This window comes from Primulina eburnea, chromosome 13 (genome assembly GCF_022965805.1).
Source record: "Primulina eburnea isolate SZY01 chromosome 13, ASM2296580v1, whole genome shotgun sequence".
Taxonomy (NCBI): domain Eukaryota; kingdom Viridiplantae; phylum Streptophyta; class Magnoliopsida; order Lamiales; family Gesneriaceae; genus Primulina; species Primulina eburnea.
The window spans coordinates 28,659,657-28,687,439 of NC_133113.1; the positions used below are offsets into that span (position 1 = coordinate 28,659,657).

Sequence of the window (27,783 nt, forward strand, 5' to 3'; positions counted from 1 at the left end):
TTAAGACCACAAGGGAACATGCTTCCCCAACCAACGCCTTCCCGCTAACTTAAAAGCAAAACTAGATGAAATTCTTTCCCATTTTCCAAATAATGCAACTGTCGAATATACAGTTTAGTAGCACTAGACCTGAAAATCACCAAGAAACCTGGCCAAAATGATGAATGCTAACCTGTTTGTGTAGATATATCCTGCCTGGATACAAATTATTCCGGGACCTGATATCAGCATGATGAGTCTTATTGGGGTAGGAAATGAAATGCAGTTAGCACTTTCAATACCAACTCAAAGCAAGAACGAGTCCTGAATCATTTTAGAAAACGTCTTCTCCAATTGGGGGCATCTGACAGCATCGAATGCTGAACTTTTTCGATGCAGATGGTTAAAATATGTTTCCCTTAAATACGCCACTTGATGGCTTTACTCCGATTCTGAATCAATAGATAGATATAATCTAGGTCTTACAGAACGTCTTTGGCGAGGAAATGAAAAGGGACTATCTGATCTTTCTCTAATTGTCTTACCAGACCTATCGTCGTTGTTCATCGCAAGCAACAAAGATGCTGCACATAAAGAAAGAAAAAATTAATGACACAGGCAGGGTGACAATTCTACAAATGGATATCAAAATCGAACCATAAACAACTAACAGATAATTCAATGACATACCCGTGTCTGCTAGTGAACCCAGGGCACCATCCTTTGATTTTAGTTGCTGCCCTCGTCGCAAACCGTTATCGGTTGTAGAATCAACCTGACCAGCTGCACCACCATCGCCCAGCCTAAGAGAAATCCAGTCCTCGTTACGCATGCTACCATGTGAATGGTCTTGATGGTCTCTCATATTAGACTGCGCCACAGGTGCATCAGATGGCCTTGTGGGGAGAAATATTTGAAGCGAAGGATCATTTCCATTGACCGCCAAAGGATTATCCAGTAAGCTGTTATTTATATCTGAACGCTGAGCAGTAGACTCGGGGACGAAGGCTGAGGGTCCCATGCCGGTCTCTGCGGCGGCCAATGCGAAATCATTCATGGTGGATGAACAATTAAGAGAACCATGCTGAATGTCAATTAAAGGATCAGGAACCTCTGCATCAGAATCGAATAACTGAAAGCTAGGGACTCCCTGACTAGTAGAAGGCAACGACCAGATATTGATCCCAAAGTCATCATCGTTTGGGCTGTAAAGGCCGAGGCATGTACCTCCACCATTATCAAGGTTTGTATTATCATAATAAGAATCAGGAATTGCATCTTGTGGACCTGTAAATGGGGCTTCACCAGCATCTGACATAGAATTATTGTAAACTACTTCAGAAGGTATTAACGGCGTAATTTCTTCATCTGAATCACTGAGTACAATAACTTCAATATCCCCAGCTGGTGCAGAAGGATTTCGGTCATTGAATCCACTTGATGGGTCAATGTTCAAAGAAAAAGATTCATAATCAATGCCATTGGCCGTGGAAAAATCGAGGTTTCCACCACCATCTTGGTTGACGCTACCATCCTCGCCATCCCTGCCACTTCCAGTGGCACTACTGCTCATTGGAATTATATTTTGAATCAGAGTTTTGTTCCCAAAATTTTCTTGGAACCTATTTTCCAGTGGGATCCCATGCATTCCATCAGGTTTGTTGAGTTCCCAAAAACCATTTTGGTTTTTTTTAATACCCAGTTTCAGACCAGCATGATTATCAGAACCAACTTCCTGTTTAATTGGTTTAAAGTCAGGTTTCGGTTTTGACTCATTCTCCATGGAGGCAGCACAGATGGTACCATCAGGCAAATGCCATAGCCCAAGCTCTCCAAGACCTCTACAATCGCCATCTGCCTTTACACGCCAAGAACCATCTGGCTTCACCTCAATCTCCGTGACATCTTCCCCACAAGTTCGCATCTATAAAATAAAATGAGAAGGCATAGCATTCATAAGAAAAGAATAACAAGAAATATTCATCATCGAGGCATAATGTAGGTAATACCTGAGATGTGATTCTATTGAAATATGGGTCTATAATAATTTTCTCCAAAGAATAGTTCTTCAAACAAATAGGGCATTGCCACTGGATCCAGTACAACAACAATGGAACACAAGTGAGGAAGAAGGGCAAGATACAATATTTTAACAAGCTGTAAAAGTTAGATGACCATAAAGATATATGTTACTACCGGAGAAATCAGTTACGTGATATTCACAAAAATAGAAATTCAACTACTAGACAAGAAAATCTCTGCAGGAATGCTAAATATATATATATATATATATATATATATATATATATATATATATATATATAGCATCGTTTTACTTGCCTTCCTAGAGCGTTGGTTCATTTCCACGAGAACTTCAAGATCAAAACAGCCCATATGCACACAGGGCTTAAATCTTCCAGCAACCTTCATCCTTAAACCACTCATCTGAAGAATGCACGCACACCAATACAAATTCTAATCAGGTAGGAGAAATAAGCTCAACAAGGTAGTTTTTTTTGAGAATGCATAATCAGAAGCACCGACCATACCCTGATTTCCATCAACAATATAGATGAAGACAAGTCAAGAAACTCAACAAAAATAGTCTTGTATGGAACAAATCAATGACTGTTAACCAAAAACTGATTTAAATAACATATAATATTTAAAAAAATCAAATGTAATTGTACGATGTAGCATCGACAGTGGCAAAATTGACACTTAGTTGATTCATGCGTTAGTAAAAGATGATGATATTTGTATCTATAGATGTCTTAACATATCAGGGATATTGCAAAGTCACAAAAAGCTAAATTTAGAGCATACTAATTGCAATAAGAAACAAGATTCGATCAAGGTAAAAGACGTTAGACCTATTAGTCTTACCACTAGTTCATGTGCAAGGATGAAGAAAGTTTGTCATACGCAATATCAGAATCTCGGAATGCATTCATTGAGGGAGAACACTTGAATGTTGTCTTGTTGCAAATGAAATAGTGGAAGAAGGAAGGTGGAAGGGGAAGAAGGGGCTAGTTTTGAAGGTTGATATTGAAAAAGCATATGATAATGTGGATTATAATTTCCTAGATTTGTTATAAAGGTAGAACGGTTCGGTGAGAGATGGAGAAGGTGTATCAAGGGTCATGTCTCGAATGTGTCATTTTCGATAATGATTAATGGGAGACCAATGGGTAAATTTCAAGCACAAATATGGCTTAGACAAAGGGATTCTTTGTCCCTATTTTTGTTTAACATGGTGGTGGATGTGTTGGAGAGGCTGATTGATAAGGCCAAGGCCATGGACTTAACTAGAGAGATGGTGGTTGGGAGAGATGAGGTAGAGATAACTCATATTCATTTTGCGGATGACACTTTCCTTTGTCAAGAAAGAGAATCGTGTCTGATTTTTGGTGGAAGTTGTGAGGTCGTTTTGTAAAATGCCAACGTTAAAAGTCAATTTGGAAAAAAATGTTTTGTTGGGTCTCCATTACAAAGAATAAGAAGTAGAGGAGCTAGCTCAGCAAATTGGATGTGGTACGTAGAAATGGCCAATTAAGTATTTGGGGTGCCTTTATGAGCAAATCCATTAAAAACTGATTTTGACTAAGATGTCAAAGAAGTTGACAAGTTGGAAGAAAACATTTATGTCAAGAGGGGGGAGGTTAACGTTGATTGCAACTGTTCTGAATGTTTTACCGATGTATTTCATGTCTCGTTTCAGGGTACCAAAAGCAAAGCTGAGGTGATAGAGAAGATTATGTGGGATTTTTTTGGAATGGAGTTGATGGTGAATCACAGTAGTCTCTGGTTGCCTGGAAGCAGGTGTGCAAACCAAAAAATAGAAGGGGTTGCATATTGAGAATATTTGTTAGAGGAATAGGACCATGTTGGGGAAATGGTAGTGGAGGTTTTAAGCAGAAGAAGGGACAAGTGGAAAAAAATTATAGTTAGTAAATACGAGGTACAAGATAATGGATGGAATGCGGGTTAAGCAAGAAACGTGGCGTTCAGATGCCCGTGGAAGTTTATTTCTAGATCTTACTAGACTTTTCATCAATTAGTGACGACGGTGGTTAGTGGAGGTACCAAGGTCAGGTTTTGGGAGGATAGATGGTGGGGGGATTCTTCCTCTCAGGATCTTTATTGTCTTTATTTCAGCTTTTTTCGGTTCATAATATGCCTATATCTCATTTTGCTTTATTTGATAATTCATCATCTTCCCTGTCACGGGACTTCCATTTTCGGAGGGTTTTGATAGATGAGGAGTTGTGTGAGTTGAGTGCGTTATTAGGAGATTTAGATATGATCAGGTTGATTGAAGGGGTAGATGATGTCCGAGTGTGGGGTGAGGATGTGTCAGGTCTCTTTTCAACCAAATCTTTCTTTGAGTCTATCTTTTCGAGCAGTAGCTTTCCCTGTTTTCCATTTTACAGTGTTATTTGGAAAGATCCAGTTCCAAGTTCCAACAAATATTCAAGTATTCTCGTGGACAGCGGTTCTGGGTAAGTTTCCGACTTCGGAGATGATGCAAAAGAGATGGTTCACGCGTGCTCTGTGCCAATTGGTGTGTGTTGTGTCGGAATGATAGGGAGACGCATGATCATATGTTAATTCATTGTACATTCACAAGTGGGTTGTGGGCGAGAGCTTCAAAAATCTGAGATTGGTTTGGGTGGTGCCGAAATCAAAGCAAGATTTATTCGATACAGATCTTGGAGAGTTTCTTGGCAAAAGAGACAGATTTCTTTGGAAAGCATTGGTTCATGGCATATGTTCGTTTGAGTGGATAGAGAGAAATAGATGAATTTTTAACAACATTGAAGATACGAGAAAAGAGTTCTAGGAAAATATCAAGATCAAAATACCTACTTGGCTTGGATCTCATGTAGACTTCCAAATGTCTCAATCTCAGATTTATTGAGAGATTGAACTATTGTATATTATTGATAGGGACTAGGTCTTGTCTAGTATTTTGTCGTGAGTGCATTATTAGTCCGCTTATTATTATTAAAATCTATTAAGTATCTAATAAAATATTGTTTCTTATCAAAAAAAAATTTGCACTAAGAACCAGAAGACCTTAATATCTTATCGATGTAATCTCATTCATTTGAATGCAGTTGACCGTGAAATTTTAAAATGCCAAAAGAAACAGCAAATCTATAGACATCCTCTTTATCAAGTTTCCAGGCCTGAAAGCAACATTCAGCAAAGAAATGCCTGATCTGATGTACAAAAGTGCAGAAAAAGTTTTCTCCATGACAAACCACAAGAAGGTATGTTTGGTTTTGTTTCTGGAAGTTTGGTTTTGGAGAACAAATTTTTGAAAATGTATGGGGAAATCAAATGAACGTTTTGGTTTTGTTTTAGGAAAAAACAAAAAAAAAATACTATAACAGTCAAATAGTATAATTTTTGTCTAGCTATTTATTTTTCTATATTATGCGTGTAAACAATAATTGTAGAAGACATTGTACTACAATATAATATAATATAATATTTGGGTATTTCTCGGGAGAGAAGAAAATTTGAATTACGATAATTATGATGGTGGGAGACGTAAAAATGAGTTTTCAGAAAATAAAAAAATGAGATAACAGCGCCTTTGTTCTTATTTTACAATGGGAAAACTGATGTTTGGAAACAAAACCAATCAATCAATTGATCCAAGGATTCCCAGTATCCCTGAGCCTCATCGATCGCCCTCATCCCTTTCCTCCGGCGCCGGCCATCGGCCGGCGGCGTCATTCAGAACTCTAAAAATCAGATCTCTAGCGTATCGCCTTTCTTCTTTTTTCGCTCAAGCTCTCTTCCGATGTCTTTATCTTTTGTTCCGTCCCTTTCCGATCCTTTAGCTTCTCTCTTTTAATCCGTCCCTTAACCTAAACTTTGTCCCCCTTTAATCTACTACTTTATCCTTTTTACCTTCGCAGTCATTGTGCCCTTCTTCTCAGGTCTTCCGTTAATATGTCATCAGCTAAGAAGTTTATGGGTTTTGCTAGAAACCAATTCAAAAAAAGATACGAGATCAAAGTTGAACAAAAATTGTTCCTAGTCAGCAGAGGAAGGTGGGGTGACTCGATCTTGGTAACTGAAAGAACTAGAAATGCAAGCTACATACTGGAAATGAATATGGAAAGTTTGGATTGGATCATATCAAAACAATGTGATTTCATTAATAAACCACAAGACTGCCCTAGTTTCAATCGATTTAGAGGCAGAGAATCAGTGGTTTATATGCAGAAATTTGTCAACGTTCGAGGAAGCTATTTAGAAATATCTAAGTTAGTTTGGAGAGGAAAGACACAGCGCATCATCATTCCAAGCGGACGTTTCAATGGGGGATGGAAATGGATGGCATCCTATTTGTCTAGGTTCAGGTTAAATGGCAGGGATGCTGCATTGAAATTCAGAGATATTAAACGGCCGATGGACCAACCACAGAGACGGCATAATGTTCGGTTGAATGGCGGTGAAAAGGTAAGTCCAGTTGTGGTAGAGAAGGAACATTTACCAGATATGACATCCAAGGACTGGGATAAGGCTATTATCATCACAAGAGATTGCGTGAACACATCATGGGAATTGGTGTGCAATACACTCGGAAAGGAAATCCAGAGAATGATTGAAGTTTTCCCATTCCAAGCCAACAAGGCAGTATGGTGGCCACATAATGAAGAGGTTGCTGTATTCTATTTGCGTTTGAAGAAATGCTTTCTGGAACGTAAAGTTACTTTGTCCTTTCAGAAATGGAGTCACAATATCAACAGGGAAGAGGAAGTGTTCGAGTGCTGTCACAGTTGGATTCGCGTTTTAGAGATTCCTTGGGATTTATGGTCCAGAGATCTTTTCATTAGCATCGGGGATCAATGTGGCGGTTTGTTAAGCATTAGTCAAGACACGATCCTTTTAAGAGATTTATCAGCAGCAAAGCTAAAAGTTGTGGGCATCGAAGGAGGTTTCATCAATAGGAATGTCCAGATCAAAACTAAAAGAGGACCTATGTTCGTTCGCATTATCGTGGATTCGGTTAAAATATCAGAGTATGACACGCTGGAAAAGAGAACTTACGCTCAAGTGGTGATGAATGCAGTCAGTAATGTGAAAGGCTGGGCCAACAAGGATGGTATCAACGACAACTTTCAAAATGCAGAGGTATCACAGGACATCCAAAACAAACAGGAGGATAACACCACAAACCTTTCAGTAGAAAATCAAGAAGGATTTATCAAGAATAAACAGAAGTGCGAGTCAATGGAAATGCTCAAGTTCAGAGAAAATATTTATCCCAAGATCGTCGAGCAGGATGTTAACGCTGAAAATCGGAGATGTGTTTCAGAACCGTGGTACAGGGGAAAAAACATCAAGATACTGAAAAAGTTAAAGCCGAAAGACGTACATGACTTTCAGAAAGGAAAGATTGACTCTACAAACATTTGTGACACTCAAGAGATTGGACAGCATACCTTAGAAGAGGTTTCTGGCCCTGCTGAAAGGAAATTTGAGCACGTATATCGTAGGAAACAGATCAAGACTCAACAAGATTCAGATCAAATGAGAAAATTAGAAAAATCAAAGATATCAATCCTTGATATCGATAGAGTTTCAGCAATTGGGGAAGAAGGAATTTGGGAGGATCAATCATATCATGGCGCTAAAGAAGACTCTTCAGAAGATGGCGGAGCTTTCAGCGATGCCGACAGTCACATCTCCGATCACTCGGATAAGTCATCAAGAAAATCAATGCAATTCGAGGACTTGGGTGACTTCTTTGATCAGTCTCCGTTGAAGGTACGCAATTTACCCATAAAATCCAATCCTCGTAGTCATCCTAGTCATTCTTCTTCTGTTTCAGATTCTTTTTTTGAGTCGAGGGGTGGGGTGGAGGGCCGGGTTGAGCGGGGAAATTGTTCAAAGTTTAAAAAGTGGGGTTTATCCGGAAATAATTTCTTGGGACATCTTGAGGGGTTGGATAAAGGGGACAATTCAACAGGCTCGGGAAAGCAGGTATTCAGCTTTGAAGACAAGAACTAGTGTCTCAGAATGATGGGTGTGGAGAGGGTAGAACTTAGAAACTTTGATGATGGTGGAAAAATGGCGGATTGTGAGGAAATCGGATGTAGTAAGAGTAATAGGGCTGTAGGAGTGATCTAATGAAAGTTCTATCGTGGAATATTAGAGGAGCAGGATCAGCCACTAAGAGGGGACTGATAAGAGCCGTCATCAACAAAGAAAAACCAGATTTAATAATCTTGCAGGAGACAAAAAAGATTGTGGTGGATAGGAGACTGATTTCTGCTCTTTGGAAATCGAGATTCGTGGAATGGTTAAGCCTCCCTGCTTTGGGAAGGTCGGGGGGGATCATCATTATGTGGGATCCGAGAATTATAAGGGTTAAGGATAATTTGATTGGCGAATTTTCTGTCTCAATTCACATCAACAACGATGCAAATCATGATTGGTGGTTCTCGGCTGTTTACGGCCCGTGCCATCCGAATCTTCGAAATAATTTTTGGGATGAGCTTGCGGGTTTGAGCGTGATATGTGGAGAAAGATGGTGCTTGGGGGGAGACTTTAATGTTGTTACGTCGACTCAGGAGAAAATTAACAGTAGTTCAATGACTTCGAGTATGCAATGCTTTGATAGCTTGATACAGGAACTTCAGCTATGTGATCCGCCTCTACTGAACGGTAAATTCACTTGGTCGAATCTTAGATCTTTTCCCATTTGTTGTCGCCTAGACAGGTTTTTATTCTCGGTGGGTTGGACTGAAATTTACCCATTCTATAGACAATCGCTTTTACCAAGAGTCACTTCGGATCATTTCCCGTTACTGTTAGATTTGGAAAAAACGAAATGGGGACCAACACCTTTCAGATTCGAGAATGCATGGTTGAGGGACTCTCGCTTTAAAAACTTGACACAATTCTGGTGGAATAATTACAATTCTCAAGGATGGGCGGGCTATAGGATGATGATGAAATTAAAATCAATTAAGGGAGATATCAAAAAATGGAACGAAGATGTTTATGGTAAGACGGAGTTGCAAATGGCTGAATTATCGAACAAAATCAGAAGACTTGACAGTTTAGAGGGAGAGGGGAAGGAATCGGTATGTTTGACGGCCGAGAGGAAGGAAGTGAAGATGAGGCTAGAAGAGATGATAAGTCGAAAGAATCTCATGAATTTTCAGAAAAGCAAGATAAACTGGATCAAAGAAGGGGATCGAAATTCCAAATTCTTTCACTCGCTACTTAACTACCGTAAGAGTAAGGCGATCATTGACAAACTCGGGTAATAGAAAGAACTCGGAATGCAAGCTACATGCTGGAACTAGACCGTGAGAGTGCTTACTGGCTGAGGAAGATAATGTGTGATTTCATTATCAACCCAAAATCATATTCAACATTCCACAGAAGGCGTTGGGGAGAAGTTGTGGTTTCTGTGCAGAAGTTTGTCAACAACAGAGGAAGCTACATTGAGGTGTCAAAATTTGAGCGATCCAGTAAGAAGCAGCGAATTATTATTCCAAGCGGAAGATATGAGGAGGGCTGGAAATGTTTGGTGTACTATATTGAAAGAATTTTGAACAACAGTAAGATCAAAGAAACATTGAAGATCAACCAACAACATCGACAATCCTTGTTACGTGGAAAGATTCTTTCAAAACCTACTGACTCAGGCTACATTGATGCCCGCAGAGAATTCCGCCAGTGCTTGACCAAAGAGTGGAGCAAAGCTTTGGTGGTCACGAAGGAATGTGTTAATACTTCATGGGAGATGGTAAAATCAGTCATTGGAAAGGCGGTTGCCAAGAAGATAGAGATTTTCCCTTTCAATGCAAATAAAGCAATGTGGTGGCCGAATAGTGGAGAGGATTTCGAGTTTTATCTGAAAATCAAGAAATGCTTTTTCGAGAAGAGGATTTGCTTGAATTTTGAAAGCTGGAGGAGTGACATCAACACTGATATAGAAGTTTATGAATGCTGTAATAGTTGGATCAGGATTGTTGGACTACCATGGGATATGTGGACAACAGAGATGCTCAAAAGTGTGGGGGAAAGCTGTGGGGGATTGGTTGATATTAGTCAAGATACATTGATGCTCAAGGATTTGGCAGCTGCAAAGATTAAAGTTGTGGGGTTGGAAGGGGGTTTCATTAATAGCTCCTTGACAATTCAAACACTTAATGGGCCCTTGACTGTGCGCATTTATGTTGACTCAATCAACACAGCTGCGTATGAAATTTATGAAAAAAGATCCTATGCTCAGGTAGTAGTTGATGGGGCAAGAAAGTTGGCGGGTTGGGGCAGAGCGAAAAGACCTACTGAGGAAATCGCTGAAAATTTCAAACAACCAGCAGATGTAAGGGAGGTGATGGTCACAACAGCACACAAACAGATTACAAATGTTGGTGAAGATTCAAAACAAAAGCTTACTGGAATAGAAAAGGTTTTAGAAGAACAGGTTCAAGTCCAAGACAAAGCAAGGGAATACAGCAATACTACGATTGTTCAAGGGATAGAAGTCTTTATGGCCAAAAAGAAGGATGGTGAAACGACTTCAAGCAAGGATGGAAGTAAAGGTCCTAAAGTGGTGGGATCAGAACCAACGAGAGGGAGCAAACATATCAGAATACTCAAAAGGGTGAGTCCGAAAGGAGTACACGATTTCAACAAAGGAATAGTTCAGTCTTTGTGCAACAAAAGGAATGAGCATACATGGCGCTGCGATCAACAAAATGCAATCGGTGAACAAGAACAGAATTACCAGATTGTTTATACTAGAAGGAAACCAGGGAAAAAGCTTGATTGGGTTAATGCACAGGAGGAACCATCAACAAAGATCAATACACAGTGGCTGGATGATGAAATATTGCATAAGGAACAGGACAACATATGGGATGACAGGGATTTAACAAAGGACCAAAGCCATGATTTTGAAGAAGACAGTGATTTCAGCGATGCCGGGACTCATATAACCATTACCTCAGACACAACGACACATACCAGCTTGGGTTTGGAGGACATAGGAGATCTCTTCGCATCACCTTCGGCAAAGGTACATCACACAACTACTGTTTCCCATTCTCTTTCTTCCAAGCATTCCCTTCATTCTTCATACCGTTCTTTCAAAATCAAATCTGGGGAGGGGAGATCTACGGAGGTTGAGGGAGTTGATCTGGTTGGTGATAAGTCGGGTATGTTAGGAATTAATAACCACGAGGGTGAGAGGGATAGTAGGGGGTTGACGATGGCCGAAGGTTTAAATGGAGATTATGATTGCTTGAAGATGATGGGAGTTAACAAGGTACAGATCGGGGATGAGTTTATGAGAGAAGGAATGCGTAATTTGGGAAAAGAGGTGATTCCATGAAGATTCTGTCTTGGAATATAAGAGGAGGGGGATCGGCAACGAGGAGAGGATTCATCCGAGATATGTTACGAAAGGAAAAACCAGAGTTAGTTATTCTGCAAGAAACAAAAAAGGAAGTGATTGATAGAAAATTTATATCCAGTGTGTGGAAAACAAGGTTTGTTGATTGGGTTCATCTACCTTCTATTGGATCAGCGGGGGGGATTTTGGTTATGTGGGATCCGAGGGTGGTATCCATCACTGATAATATGATTGGGGAATACACGGTTTCGGTCTGCATAGATAAAAATAATGACTCAAACAGCTGGTGGTTCACAGCTGTTTATGGACCATGCACAGCAACAATGCGGAATAGATTTTGGGATGAGTTGGCGGGATTGCGAGTTTTGTGTGGGGATAAGTGGTGTTTGGGAGGGGATTTCAATGTTGTGAGGTTTCTGAGTGAGAAAATCAACAGCCTATCACAAACAACAAGTATGGCTTGCTTTGATATGTTGATACAGGAACTAGATTTGTGTGACCCACCTCTGATGAATGCTAAATTTACTTGGTCAAATATGAGGACAAATCCTATATGCAGCAGGTTAGACAGGTTTTTGTTTTTGGGAGGGTGGGTGGAATTATTTCCACATTATAAGCAACTTGTTTTACCTCGCATTACATCGGATCATTTCCCAATTGTATTGGAAACACAGAAAATTAAATGGGGGCCTTGTCCTTTCAGATTTGAGAATATGTGGTTGCAAAATGACGGTTTCAAGGATAAATTCTCTATGTGGTGGGATAGCACACAAGTCCAAGGATGGGAGGGCTATAAGTTTATGAGAAAACTTAGGAACATTAAAGAGAAGATCAAAACATGGAATGAGGAGGAGTTCGGGAGGATTGAAATGAGGGAAGCAGAAATGATAAACAAAATTGGGAGTTTGGACGAAAAGGAGAGTGAGGGGAGGGGAAATGCGGAAGACGTGGCTGAAAAAATTAAGTTAAAATGGGAATTGGAAGAATTGGTGTGCCGGCGAAACAGAATGCTCTATCAAAAAGCTAAGATTAAATGGTTAAAACAGGGTGATCGCAACACCAAATTCTTCCATTCATTGTTGAACCACCGAAAAACAAAGGCAATGATTACAAAGCTGGAAATGGATGATGGAGGGATCATAGAGGATGGGGATCAAATAATTCGGTTCATTGTTGATTACTTTCAGAAAATGTACAGCAAGGCAGATGTTGACAGATTTGGGATTCAAGGCGTGGAATGGTCGCCAATTGACGATGATAAGAGGGAACAGCTTGAACAACCTTTCTGTGAAGATGAGATCAAGAAGGCGGTGTTTGATTGTGATAGGAGTAAAGCACCGGGGCCCGATGGTTATACCATGGCGGTCTACCAGGATTGTTGGGATGTACTTAAAGGAGATTTAATCAAGGTATTCACAGAATTTCACGGAGGGGGCATCATTAATGGGTTGACCAATGAAACGTATATATGTTTGATACCTAAGAAGCATGACTCGTTAAAGGTAAGAGATTTCAGGCCAATTAGCCTCACTACGAGCTTGTACAAGATTATTGCAAAAGTTATGGCTACAAGGATGAAAAAGGTGTTGTCACATACTTTGTCAGAATCTCAAAATGCATTTATTGAAGGTAAGCAGATTTTGGACTGTTGTTTGATTGCGAACGAGCTGGTGGAAGAAGGCAGGAAGAAAGCGGAAAAAGGATGGGTTCTGAAAATTGATTTTGAAAAAGCATATGACAATGTTGAATGGGATTTTTTGGATTTCGTCTTAAAAATGAAGGGATTCGGGGAAAGGTGGAGAGGATGGATAAGAGGTTGTGTATCTAATGTATCGTTCTCAATCATGATTAATGGGAGACCAAGGGGGAAATTTAAAGCATTCAAGGGACTTAGACAGGGAGATCCGTTATCACCTTTTTTGTTCAACATGGTTGTGGATGTTTTGGGCAGATTAGTTGACACAGCAAAAGGGAAAAAACTCATCAGTGGAGTCGAAGTAGGGAGAGAAAAGGTGGAAGTGTCTCATATACAGTTTGCGGACGACACATTGTTTTTCGTCAAGAGTGAGGATCACTTGGGATTTTTGGTCAGAATTTTGAGAGCGTTTTGTGATATGTCGGGCTTGAGGATCAACTGGGATAAAAGTGCTTTGATGGGAATTAATCAAGATGCAGTAGTGGGGGAAAATATGGCAAGGGGAATTGGTTGTCGCAGGGAACAATGGCCCATAAAATATTTGGGAGTCCCTCTCGGTGGAAACCCATTACAAGCATCTTTTTGGGAACCTATAATCACTACAATGAAAAAAAGATTGGCATCATGGAAAAAAGCATTTTTGTCTAAGGGAGGTAGACTCACATTGATTGCCGCGGTGTTGAATGCATTGCCTATATACTTTTTGTCTCTTTTCAAGGTACCAAAAGGAATAGGGGGGGCGATGGAAAAGGTAATGAGAGATTTTTTGTGGGATGGGAACGAGGGTGATTCTCATTGTCATATGGTTAGGTGGGAGAAAGTTTGTAGGCCAAAGCAACAAGGAGGGCTGGGCATTGGGAATATTTGTTTACGAAATATAGCTTTAATGGGGAAATGGTGGTGGAGGTTTATTGTTGAAAACGACTCGTTGTGGAAAAGAATAATAAGAAGCAAGTATGGGATGCAAGAAAATGGATGGGATGCGGGGTTGGCTAAGAATGTGACTTTTAGATGTCCGTGGAAGTTCATTTCTAAAACATACCCGACTTATCACCGACTAGTGAGATTAGTGGTTCGAGGGGGGAATAAAATAAGATTCTGGGAGGATATTTGGCTGGGAGTCTCTTCTTTCCGGGAGTTGTTCCCAGCTTTGTTTCGTGTTTCATTGGCACATAATTTACCTATCTCTTATTTTGCTCACCTTGACTGTTCCTCAAATGATTTTTCTTGGGACCTTCATCTCCGTCGATCACTCCGAGAGCAGGAGGTTTCGCAACTTTCATCAATACTTAGCATTCTGCAGGGGGTGAGTTTAGTAGGGGGGGTTGATGATTTTCGGCAGTGGGAGGGGGATCCATCTGGGATATTCTCGGTCAAATCTTTTTTCCAATCTTTTTTCAAAAGAGAGAATGGCGCCCAAGAGTTCAAATTTTTCAATATCATCTGGAAAGTGCCTATTCCTTCAAAGATTCAGATTTTCTCATGGACTGCAATCCTTGCTAAATTACCGACATCGGAGGTGATGCAGAGCAGATATCCTAATTGTTCTTTTTGCCCAAACTGGTGTGTGTTGTGTCGTCAGGAGGTGGAAACACAAGATCATTTGTTCATTCATTGCAAATTCACCCATGCAATGTGGGCAAAGGCTTTGGTGGAATTAAAACTGTTTTGGGTTGTGCCGAGGACAATTAATGACTTGTACAGTACGGATCTTGGCAGTATGCTCGGTAAGAAAGGAAAGATTTTCTGGAGAATGGTGATCCACGGCGTAACATGGGAAATATGGTTGGAGAGAAATAGAAGAATTTTTCAAGAACTAGAAGAAACAACGGAAGAAATCTGGGGGAAAATCAAGTTCGCTTTAGCCAATTGGATTCGAGCAGACAAGAACTTTTATGGAGTCTCTACTTTTGACATTTTAAGAGATTGGTCCTATGTGTATTGTTAAAATTAGAGTTTTCATTTGGCTACAGTGGATTTCTAGCCCACTACTTGTAATGTTTAAAACACAATAATTATCAATAAAATATATGTTTCTCATCAAAAAAAAAAGAGATTGTTTCGATCATTTCTGAATTTTTCACGACACTGTACAGTAAGTCGGGAGAAAAATGTTGGGGTATCGAAGGTGTGAATTGGAGTCCAATTGAAGCCGAGATGAGCAGACAACTTGAACAAAAATTTGAAGAAGACGAGGTAAAAGAGGCAGTCTTCAAGTGTGATGGAGGAAAGAGCCCCGGTCCTGATGGATTTACTCTCGGTTTTTTTCAAGATTGTTGGGATATAGTAAAGTCAGATATCATGTTGGTTTTTCAAGAGTTTTTCAATAATGGCATCGTCAATGGAATCACCAACGAGACTTATTTATGCTTGATTAGAAAGAAGGCCGATTCGTATAAGGTAAAGGATTTCAGACCCATCAGTTTAATAACAAGCATATATAAGATTCTATCCAAAGTCCTAACAGAAAGATTAAAGAGAGTGATGGCGTCAACAATTTCTGAATCCCAAAATGCATTTGTGGAAGGGAGACAAATTCTTGACTGTGGACTTATAGCGAATGAATTGCTAGAAGAGACTAGAATTAAGAAAACAAAAGGATGGGTTTTGAAAGTGGATTTTGAGAAGGCCTATGACAATGTGAGTTGGGAGTTTTTGGATTTTGTTCTAATGATGAAAGGGTTTGGAGATAAATGGAGATCATGGATGAGAGGTTGTGTATCGAAGGTAACATTTTCAGTTATGATCAATGGCCGACCGAGAGGTAAAATCAGGGCTTTCAAAGGTCTTCGTTAAGGAGATCCATTATCTCCCTTTCTATTCAACTTGGTTGTTGATGTGTTGGGAAGATTGATAGACAAAGCTAAGGAATCACAACTTTTAAAGGGGATAGAGGTTGGCAAAGAAATGGTTGAGATATCTCATATCCAGTTTGCGGATGACACGCTATTTTTCGCAAAGAACGACGAACACATAACTTTCTTGGCACAAGTGGTGCGTTCATTTTGTGATATGTCGGGTTTAAAAATCAATTAGGAAAAGAGTGCACTGTTGGGAATTAACCGTGAAAGTTACCAAGTCGAAAGGTTGGCAAGACTTGTGGGATGTGGTACAGAGTCATGGCCTATTACCTATTTGGGTGTACCTTTGGGAGGTAATCCTTTGAAAGCAACATTCTGGCAGCCGGTGGTTGCTAAAATGTCCAGAAAATTGGCCACATGGAAGAAAGCATTTTTGTCAAAAGGGGGTAGATTAACTTTGATACTTTCGGTTTTGAATTCCATGCCCATTTATTACATGTCATTATTCAAGGTTCCAAAATCTGTTGAGGCATCGCTGGATAAGATATCAAGGGATTTTTTATGGGACGGGATGGATGGAGAGAGTCATTTTCATTTGGCCGCATGGGATCAAGTTTGCAAACCAAAGGAAAGAGGTGGATTGGGGATTTCTAAAATCAGTTTCAAAAATACAGCATTGCTTGGGAAGTGGTGGTGGAGATTTTTTCGAGAAGAGGGCACATTGTGGAAAAAAATTATTGTGAGCAAATATGGGTTACAAGAAAACGGTTGGGATGCGGGTTTGGCAAGAAATGTAACGTACCGATGCCCATGGAAATTTATTTCTCGGATACACCCAACTTTTAATAACTTGATTTTAAAAAAGGTGAGAGGAAGGAATAAGGTTAGATTTTGGGAGGACAATTGGGTGGGCGACTCTTCTTTCAAGTTTTGTTTTCCTGCTTTATTTCAGCTTTCTTCTTGTCACAACTTGCCCATCTCTTCTTATGCTCATTTCGAGGGCTCAAATAGCGACCACTCTTGGGATTTTCACTTTAAGAGGGGAGTGAGAGACGTGGAGATTGATCAGCTCACACAGTTATTAGAAGTTTTAGAGCCGGTTAGATTAGTCGAGGGGGTGGATGATTTTATTCAGTGGAGAGGGGACTCGTCGGGTTTGTTCTCGGTTAGTTCTTTCTATGATTCATTTTTCTCTTCCAACCTTCATCCAAAATTTCAACTCTTTGATGCAATCTGGAGAGTTCCTGTTCCTAGTAAGATTCAGTTTTTTTCTTGGTCAACAACTCTGGGTAAGCTACCGACATCGGAGATGATTCAAAAAAGATGCCCCGGGCTTGCGTTGTGTCCAAATTGGTGTGTTCTATGCAGAAACGACTCAGAGTCTCAGGATCACATGTTCATTCACCGTCCATTTTCGACTTCTTTATGGATTAAAGCTTTGCAGGAGTTGCGGTTGTTTTGGGTTACGCCAAAATCAACCAAAGACTTATTCATCATGGATTTGGGACGGACAACAGGCAAGAGAGGAGGAAAATTTTGGCGAGTTGTGGTTCAATGTATATGCTGGACAATTTGGTTGAAGAGAAACCAGAGAATCTTTGAAGACAAAGAAACAGACGTCAACAAATGCTGGGAGAAAATCAAGCTTAATGTCGCCACCTGGATTGGAATTAACAAGGAGTTTAGAAATGTATCGGTTTTTGATTTGATTCGACAATGGGATTTTGTGTATCACTAGATCACTAGTGTGACTTAATGTGTAATTAAGAAGGTCATCTGCTATAATCGATGACTTTTGTAATCTTTTCAATCACTTAAATTAATATTTTGTTTCCTATAAAAAAAAAAACAGTATTTTCCTACTCTACGATCATCAAAATTAGCAACTACCAAAAAAAAATACTGGGATACATATAGATACAAGACCAGAGCACAAAATTATGATAGTTGATACAAAAAGTAAGGAAAATCAGCATAAATAAAAATAATTTGTGATTAAATGGTGGGGGGAGGGGTTCTTTAAATTTACTGATCAGGAGCAAATGCAAAAAAAACTAAACTACTTACAGGACACCGAAGATTGACAGGAATAAAATCAGCAACAACTTCAATATCACTGTCACTATCAGCGTTTTCTGTGGTATCCCCACCACCAACACAACGACGAACACGGGTCAGTGCATCCTCAAATAGCTCACCTTCAGCCTCTTTTGGAATCATGCTTAGGACCTAAGAAAGCGATGGTCAATGTGCCATTATGTCAGCCAATCACAAAAACAGAAACTAGAACAGAAACGCCGAAAAATCACAATTTTTGTTTTGAAGAAATTCAATCAGAAGAATGCAATCATACAAGGTAATGTGCAATCAATCAAAAAATTGAAGAACACGAAAAATTTATAGTGAAGACCTAAAAAATCTTTGTAAACAATGGCCCCTACCACACACCCAAACAAAGGCCATTTATAAATAGACAAGGATACATTACTGTGTATAAATAGCACAGATGGAAGGGAACTAAAAAACGCGATAAGCACATCAGAAAGTCTTGATGATGAGAATCAGACCAGGAAAATCAGAAAAAAAGTGAAATTATCTCATGAATTAATCAAGAAATGACACAAAAACGATAAAAAAAAGTCCAAAATAAAGAGTCCCAGAAGATTAACTAACATGTTGCAGGGTACGCCGCTTTACAATTCTAACTCCCACACAAAATAGACGAGCATCACAGCCTGTCACGGTTATATTATTTATTCCGTCTCTTATGCATGGTGTAATCTACATAAAAACATGGTTATAATAAGAATAGCATAAAAATAAACCAGTGAAAACTGAAAATCCAGAAACAAGGAAGAACATAAAAAAGGAGTAATAAAGAGACAACCAAGCAAAACTGATGTGGAGTGATATTATTCTCATTCTGTGGATAAATTTTCAGATGAGTCCATCATAACAATAATGTGAAGTTTCTATCTTTTATTAGAACTCAACAAAGTTTCTGTATAGTGAACCCAATTAGTTAAAGAAGACCAATACAAATGAAATATTAATTAATCCATGTATTGAAATTGTTGAGGAAAACTTGGATTTGAATTTTCTGGTATACAAAAAGAATAAGCTAAAATGACAGCAGATGGATTCTACCCCGAGTAGTTGGCTCTTCTTTACGGAAAGGCATGCTTTGGCAGGACTACTTCCCAGATAGATGTAAAAAGATGAATTTTTTTTTTGGAACATATATGTCTCAAAATAAAGCACAAGATATATTTTGTAAAAAGAAAGCCTCGTGATAGATGAAGTTCTACCCTGAGTGGTAGGCTCTTCATTATGGAGGAAGCTTTTCTACACCTAGGGATTTACAACTAAGTAGTTTAGACACTTACTTTTCTTTATTTATCGCTTCCATGATGTCTCACACACACACACACAAAAGTTAGATAGCATTTTATTTTTTTATGCTAGTTTCTACTGCCATGTCCAATGGGGGTTATTGTCAACGAGGTCCGAGCAGCATGCTCCTTATTTCCACGTCTCACAGTACAGCACTTCAATTGATGATATAATTTCTTTTCTTTTCTTTTCTTTTTAATGATGTCCCCAACCAATGAAAAATATTGAACAGCTCTGGCTGAATGTGCTTGAAATTATGATTGTCCATTAATAAAAGCAAGAGACGGTTTCAAAGTTTGATAAACAGTTATAGAGACTTGTCAAGAAACTGAAAACTTACAACCGGCCCATCATCTCGACCATTTGCTCCAAGTAGCTGAGAGCCAGGTCTGTTTATTGCTCTCACCGGTACACCTGTGAGGTTAAATAAAAAAAATGGTTATTTAAATAAACAAGAAACGTGAAAGAACATAATAAAGAACATTGGTTGTGTTCAAATTTGAAAAGTATACATCAGAATATACCGTAGGTACTTAGCATTTAGCATATACAAATGATATGTTTTTCATATGTTTTAAAGGACAGAGCATGATTTGCTGTAATGTACACAAAAAACAGTATCATAGATGTTAAATCTCCATGTGTAAGTCAAAAAACATTTTTTTAGCAGGAAATGGATGAAGGGGAAAAATAAACTCTGCTATTTAATAAATCATTGTTTTACAAGGTTGAGCAACCTCAGAAGAAGTAATACCATTGACCTGTAGATCCGCATATTGTGGCCACTGCATCCTAAATGTCACCTTGTCATTAAGAAGCATGCACCATGCCTGGTCAATCAAACCCCAAGTTCAGTATGCAATGAGCATAAATATTATAAACCTGCACAACATAAATTGCTTATATCACAATGAACCCTAACCAAACCTGAATTTCGTATTCTTGTTTTGACAGCAAATCTTTGTCTGCCCTAGAGAGTTGAAATGTTTTTTCAATGCTCTGGCCAGGATTTGAGCTGGAAAATGTCAAATGTCTATCAGTTGCAGTCAGCGAGCAAAACTTGCATGGCCATATAGCAAACATGAAATTACAATCATAAGCATTAAAACAAAGAGATTGAACCATCACTGAATCAGATCCAAGATAAAAGTTATCTTCAGTGGCAAACATATCTCCAGAATGCAGGTCAAGGCAGAGCCCAAATGCACATCATAAGATAATTGAAAAATGAGTTCACACCAAGAAGTATAAAATGATATCCAATCTAAGACAGGCACAATTTTGAATCCCACCATTCTAGACTGGCTGCAGCAAACTAATGTAAAGCAGATATTTGGTGTACACTCTTGAATAATCTTTTCAAATAGCACCAAAAACAAATTCGATGATTCAGTTCGTTCTTAACTTCTTTTTTCTGAAAATCTGTTTTCTGTCAGGTTTCAATTACATTGAAGATTAAGCTTCTGCTTGGTTTTGATTGCTACATCAAGGGCTGATTAACCAAATCGTACCAATAAGTTTTAAAATTTATTTCAGCACACCCAGAAAAGGACAGATACTTGTCGGGGTAAATGAATCCCAAACATGCTATCACTTGTATGAACTGCCTTGACCCAATCAATAATCATGTTAAGATTAATATTATTTACCCTAAAACAAATAACTAAAATCCAACCTATTTCGGGCATGAAAAATAAACCATATAAGCCCAACAGTTTTACAACTAACGGATTGATTGATCATAACTAAGTTGTTTTTGAATGCCACGTTTGGCAAATCAACTCGCTCATAGGAAAACTGATGGCCGTCGAATGGACATACTAATCAATTAAAACCACCTAAAGTGTTACGATAATTTGTGAATTCTTGACGCCAGAATGGCCATATAATCTGGTCCTTGAAAATCTCTAAGCAAGAATAACATATACCAAAAAAGTTGTTAAAATGAAAAAATTACGACACAAATTGTACCAACTTTCTCTATTTCAGGGTTAAAGATTTATTTTGTGTATGTATTTTAATGATGGCCAGAAGAAATGGAAGTTGGAGGGAACTCTATATTAAAAATTTGTGACTTTTAACATAATTATCCCACTCTCCGAAATTCAAAGGTGCTACTTAAACATTTCCCGATTGACAAGCCTAAGTTGGCAATCCAAATTGCTAATACCAGTAATCTCATGATAAACCAAGTGTCATTTAGTCTATAAGTTAAAATTAGGAGCCACCAGCCAAAAATACAAATTCATGTATAGAAATAAATCACTGACAATTGCAGATGATAAACCAATGCATGATATGGACCAAAAGTTTGTATCATATATTCTCTCACTACATATTTTGAACACACCAGTCTGCTATGCATTAACTAATAACTATTGCTTAAATTTTCAAGGTCTTACACGGAGTTAATAGATAGGTAGAAATTGTAATTTGACTTTATGAAAAGTTCTTGGGACATTCAAAAAATGAAATGTTTTAGATACGACTGAAATGGGTAAAAATAATGACAATACCACCCAAACAGTAAACATAATGACAATAACACCCAAACAGTAAACATACACAGGATTGGTAATCTGGTAATCTGCAGACAAGTAAATTAAATAAGTGCCATCCATAGACCATAAGATACTAAGATGGACAACAAAATAGAAGAGATGCGTCGACACTGGAAATTTTCTTTCAACGGATTCCTACATAAATAGGACTGAGCAAATACAAAGTCACTTACATCTGATGGTTAAATTTCAAACTTAAGATAAACGAAGGGATACCATCAGCTTACCCATCTGTTGGAACGTTGGTGATATTCAGCTTTGTAGGATAAAGAGGATGTGAAACTGTCACCCAGAAGCTGCATATGCGAAACAACAAAATCCACCATATTACGGAAGACACAAAAACAAAGGAAAAACAAATTAAGAACAGAGAATTGGGCATTCCTTGACAAATATTAACCCAAAATCACAGGCCAAAATATCTATGAAAACAAGAACTTTTTACCAGGTATAAACAAGTCAATGAAACACATTATCAGATGGTGAGAGTCCCTACCCTTTCGACCACTGGAACTATACACAGAATTTTCCCAAAAAAATATTATTCATTTGCCATTGCCAGGTATACCAGAAGTAACTGTTTGACCAACGTTGTTATTCAGCATATCACTACTGCAGCCTAGTTGAAAGCACCCACTTGATTCAAAAGCTTGTTAAGCAGCAGAAAAATGATTAATATCTATTTTATCAAAGTTCAGATCTTTAAGAAGCAATCTCTTAGGAAAAGTGTGTCAAGAGTCAAGACACGTTGAACCAAGGAAAGTTAGCATTAGATAATGAAACACTCAAATCCTCGAACAACAGAAAATTAAGGCAGATTGTAAAAGAGGGAAATTACGAAACAAATTGACAACAAAGCAAAATTATACCAATGTTTTCCAATTTTTTAATAACCGACTTAATAGAAAAGCTACCAAATGAAAATTGAAAATAAAAAATAACTAGAAACGTGATATCACATAGAAAAGCAACAAGTTCCAGCAAGAACAATAAGCTAGGAATGCACATAGATAGGATCTGAATTCACATAATGAAAATACAAAGAGAAAACATGAAAATAGCCACTTACGGGTCGGCCCGACTTAGCCTACAAATTTCACAATAAAAAATCTCTGGAGTATCTGGTAGAACACCCTCAATAGGTTTCTCCGGAATTACCACACATGCTATATGCTGCCAGACATTGCATCTAGGATCTTCACACTGCTTGAGAACGAATATGGTTAAAAACATTTGGACAGGTCATTGAGGCTCAAAAAACAGTGGTGGCAAAATCCCTACTCCAGCAAGAAAATTACCATAACAAGAGAGATAAATAGTAAACCAAGGATAGAAAAATATGCAGCGTGTAAAACGTACCTTGATCATAGAATCAGTTGGCAGCGTGTTTCCACAGAGACAGTGTATCTTCTCTTTAACATAAGATTCTTCAATTTGTTCTTCAGCTTTTACATTTTTACTATTTGAGACACCTTGTGATTTTGATGCCAAGTCCGCTGTACCTGAAACTTGCATTTTTCTGAAAATAACAGAGAAGCGGCATAAAATCAACTATGGAGCAAAGCAGAATTCAAATTCCATTACATTTTCCATAATTTATCATCCACAGGTGTTGCAACTGTCCGACTCCTGAGTATTACCTCCCACACTTTTCCTCTATCTTTCTTTTCATAAATTTCTTATAAATATCGACACAATAACCACAAATATTTAAGTGAAACACTGTAACTTTACAGACTGGATTGTTTATGATGAAAATACATGAGGAAAACTATGGCTATAATAATTATCTAAGCAAACGGAAGAAATGTGATATGGAGGACCATACGATTCTAATTAGTAAACACATATCTTCATATAATTGTAAGAGAACCAGACATAAAATCACCTGTAAGTGTCATCAACTAGTTTTGCCACTTCCTCTTTTCCAACCGCATTTTTCTTGGCCCACATTACTGAAACTGTTAGACACAACAATAGATTGCATTATGCAAAGCCATGTAGTCAAAGATTTAAAAAGACATGCAGACTTGTGCATAACATTGTCACAAGTTGTGACACCAAAATATCTCATGTTTCAGCGAAAAGAAAAAAAAGATGCATTTTGAATTTTCGTATGTGAATCTGTAATTTGTTTATTATTCAAACAAAGTAAATTTGGACTGAAAGGGTTCTAACCAAAACTTTCGCTTGCACAAAATAGCGTAAGAAATTTAGATCAAAGCCAAATCTTTGAGAAATCAATGAATTTATTGAGGATTTCCGTACAGTTCCTTCCCAATGATTATTGTTGTGTCATTAATCGGCTTGGCGTTTATGAACATGAAAAATCGTTGATGAACAAACTAATTTGTTCAAGAATTGTGCTAATGATGCATGTTAATGATGTAAGGACAAGATTATCAAAACGGACACCAATAAAGAAGATATTACATGCATTGGCTCACAACATGGGATGACCTTCATGGTTTAACTGTGAAACCAATTCAAGGGAGACAGTTAACATGCAATGAGGGAGCCACATGAAACGTTGAGGAATCAACTTATGAAGATTGGGATTAGTTTTTTTCTCATGCAAGTATGCTTCTTTTTAATAGGTTTGGCCAAATCCAAGTTAATATACTACCTAAAATGCACACATGAGACAATCTAGATATACTTAAGCTTCTGATGAAGAAAATTTTTCAGTTCACAAAGTTTTATCTATTTCAAATACAGCAGAATAAGGACATCCCGATACTTGATAATCAATTTGAGGCCAGAGGAGGAGCTATGATAAGTTAAGAAAATGTTTACTTTGTCTGAATATTAGCAGACACAAAATTATCATGTATCCGCTCTTAAATATTTAGCATTAGAATTGAAAATTATTTATTATCTGATCAGTTGCAAGTTGCAACAGTATTGAAAATTAACCCTTTCTATGACAAATTACACAAATTGATGCAAACCTGATACAAGATGAATGCTACATTATTTCTTGATTAAATATGTTAAGAATGACGTTCGATTATAATGAGACATTGATCACTTCCATCATATGATAAAGTAACTTGGGTATCTATAAACAAAATCATCTTTTTTCTTTACCAGGGCAAGTCTTTTAAGCTGAGGTTAAGTTGACAGAAAACATTTTCAGGCTGCGCCATTTTGACATCGTAGTTCAAAAAGCCTAGGATGTAAATCGCCAGACAAGAAACTAATGGCAACTAATCATGGCAAATAATTCCTTTTAGTTTGCAATATATAAGCAGCAAAGGAAATTGGAAGAAACGTAAAACAAGGAATCATCATGTACCTCGGTCATCAGTGAGAATAGCCAATATTCGATCAGCAAGGTCCTGTTCACAACCAATGCACATACATAATTGATGTACTATTCTATTTACTACCAAAAAATGCCTTATTTGATATTTACAAATGTCCAAGAGCTGAAGAGATAATGACATGGATAGTGATGCCAGCAACAAACAATGGTTGCACGAAGCAAAAACTCCTTATTTAGTCTAGAAAATAAATTAATTTAAATGATTCAGATTTTCAAAAACTGAAAAATGGAACACGGAACTTGGAAAATACTTCAATGTATTAGAATTCGCAATAACATGTGACGACCAGATCAAGAAGCTCTCTATTTACATCCATAGGAAAAAAGTCATAAGTTAGGGGAATGAAAACCACAAAAGAAACAAACTGGATATTGAATTGAACCTTCTAAAGTCTGACTTGGCCACAATAAGAAAATAAAAAAAAGGTCAAGGGCAGAGAGGCGCAAAACTTCTATAGTAAGAACTCTCCCACATCAAATATATTTCTTTGATCTAACCTGCTTCTTTCCCTGCTTCGAAAGCCCTAGCTGCGTGAGTACATCCTTGAGCTCCTTTATTCGAAAATATGCTAGTTTGTCCTGCAGAAAAATAAAATAAATAAGTTTAACATAAACATCCCCAACTCCCTTCAAATACAACAAAATAAAAACAAGCCTACAATGTAGATAAATGGAGCAATAATTGACACAATTTCTAGGGAACAGGAGATCCTAATGTGATGTAGGTTCGGTTTTTACTATATTCAATTTGAAAACTTTTGAGAAGATTTTTGTAGGATTTTTTGATATTTTTGAAATGATGTTTGGATGAGAATTTTGAAAAATGATACGACATGTCATGGTAGGCTTTTTTGTAATGATTATATTAAAAATGTGAAATATCAATATGGCAGGTTAATATGTAAGAGAGGGAAAAGGTATGATTATGCAGTAGTTGCATCTTAATATGATTGATTTGAAAATGCAAACTCACAAGTTGATTGAAGACAGGTAAAATCGTGTTTTTCGAAAATTAAGCTCCAATCGACTATTCAATGGGGAAGATCCACTCCAAATCGAAACGGATAAAGCATATTTTCGGAATCAGACACTCAGAGTAACTCAAAACTGCAATGAATCAACGATCTAACACAAGATGCACGGACCATACTGGGTAGAAACATCTATTCTATTCCATAGAGCCACACACCACCATATAACAGTATAATTAGGAATTATAGATATGGTCTACCTGGGAATCCGTCAGAAGTCAATTTTTAGTCAAAAAACACTAGTAGAAGCAACTGATGAGATAAATTATGGTAGAGACTGTTGTAAAAACAGATTAACTGCATCCCGGGTGGGCTTGCTTAGAAATCTAAGCAATGTACAATGATTCAAACAAGACAGGTTCAGGTCAAGACCTCATTATTGAAGATTTTCTAACTTAATTCACACACAAAAAGAGTAAATTCAGCTTATTATCTGATATCACATCAGGTCAAAAGCGAAGATTTTGCTCATTGATTAACTTCCATGACTGTAACCATTTTTCTCGCAAACAGCAATTAGCCGGTGCTTGTTTAAAGATGTTATGCATGAAATACTTGGCAACATTAAGGGACGTGTCCTCATTGCTGAAATGGTTCAGTCAAAAAGCATGTGCAACAGCACAACACCAGTGCAAATGTAACCATGAAGCATCAGCAAATGTTGCCTCCACATAAATCATAATTTATTTAAAATTTGCAGTCACTCTGCAACATTTCCAGCATAGCAATCTAATCTAACAGTAACAAATATAGCAACCATTGTCACGAGACAGAATAACAGACAAAAAAATCGCAGCACATTAGCATAAAAAAGGAAAATAGGATACAATTCCATTCACTAAGAATCAAACAAAATCCTGAATCGAGACTAAATTTACCCTGCAACTTGCCACCAGGTCCATCCTATTAACCCTTCTGGCACTATGCCACAGCCGACCTCAGCAGAAACAGCAAAAAATCAATTACCCTTCCAGCCCATGCATCTCTCCAATTAGCTGATCCATTCCCAAAAAAAAAAAAAAAAAATTGGCGATCACATCATCCGTATTAATGGAACCAAAAAAAAAACATTTTTTTCATTACTTCACGCAAAATCAGTAGCATGGCAATAAAGACATGAGAAAATTTACAATTAAAGCATTTCTCCAAACAAATATGGATTTTTATTTTTTTTGCGAATTACCTGGAAATCTAAAAAAATCGAAAGTCCGCCGGTTGTGTGCGCGATTAGGGTTTTGGAGAGAACAAAGTATCCTTTCAGCTGACCCTTTCTCTCACGCATACAGGTAAGAATTGTATGTTTTTTTACCCAAAAATCATCAGCCGGAAAGAGAACTTCACCAAATTCCGGACGTATCGCCGTTTATAATTTCCGGTTAATTCCTGCAAACATGTCCGGGTCTGGATCGCCTGCTCGCAAGTCCACGCTCAACCATTTTTAAATTATTAATTAAAACATTTTGAGGCCGTGGCATTTTCAGAAGTCAGAACGATCTTTCTTAAAAAAAAAAATTGAAAACAATAATTGGATTAGCTTGTTGTACTTTTATGACATTATGGTACTTTTTCCAGTTTCAAAGTCAAAAAGTCAAACGT

The 27,783-nt window shown here is 37.9% G+C and overlaps 1 protein-coding gene across 2 annotated transcripts; it reads right to left on the minus strand.

The window, feature by feature from the left end:
• Positions 1-62: 62 nt before the first annotated feature.
• LOC140808774 (E3 SUMO-protein ligase SIZ1-like) lies at positions 63-27,650 on the minus strand. Of its 2 annotated transcripts, XM_073166022.1 has the most exons (18): positions 27,371-27,650; positions 27,066-27,182; positions 25,655-25,735; positions 25,127-25,169; positions 23,717-23,789; positions 23,188-23,347; positions 22,898-23,031; positions 22,056-22,124; positions 20,195-20,282; positions 20,022-20,097; positions 19,608-19,681; positions 18,548-18,655; positions 17,942-18,103; positions 2,320-2,424; positions 1,989-2,069; positions 670-1,903; positions 525-563; positions 63-431 (listed from the first exon to the last, which is right to left on the minus strand). In XM_073166022.1, exons 2-18 carry the CDS (start codon positions 27,087-27,089, stop codon positions 421-423), a joined length of 2,562 nt encoding a protein of 853 aa, XP_073022123.1. In that variant the 5' UTR covers positions 27,090-27,182; positions 27,371-27,650; the 3' UTR covers positions 63-420. The 2 variants fall into 2 exon arrangements, with proteins under 2 accessions (XP_073022123.1, XP_073022122.1); XM_073166021.1 differs by having other exon boundaries at positions 63-563.
• Positions 27,651-27,783: the final 133 nt, after the last annotated feature.

What these genes read in the sequence shown, in the direction of transcription:
- LOC140808774 (XM_073166021.1), bottom strand. Translation starts at nt 27,089, where the DNA reads ATGGACCTGGTGGCAAGTTGCAGG. An exon ending in CGAAGCAGGGAAAGAAGCAG is followed by an intron (nt 25,170 to 25,654) that starts GTTAGATCAAAG and finishes GGTTGTGAACAG; the next exon opens with GACCTTGCTGATCGAATATT. An exon ending in CTGTCAATCTTCGGTGTCCT is followed by an intron (nt 2,425 to 17,941) that starts GTAAGTAGTTTA and finishes TGCATTCTTCAG; the next exon opens with ATGAGTGGTTTAAGGATGAA.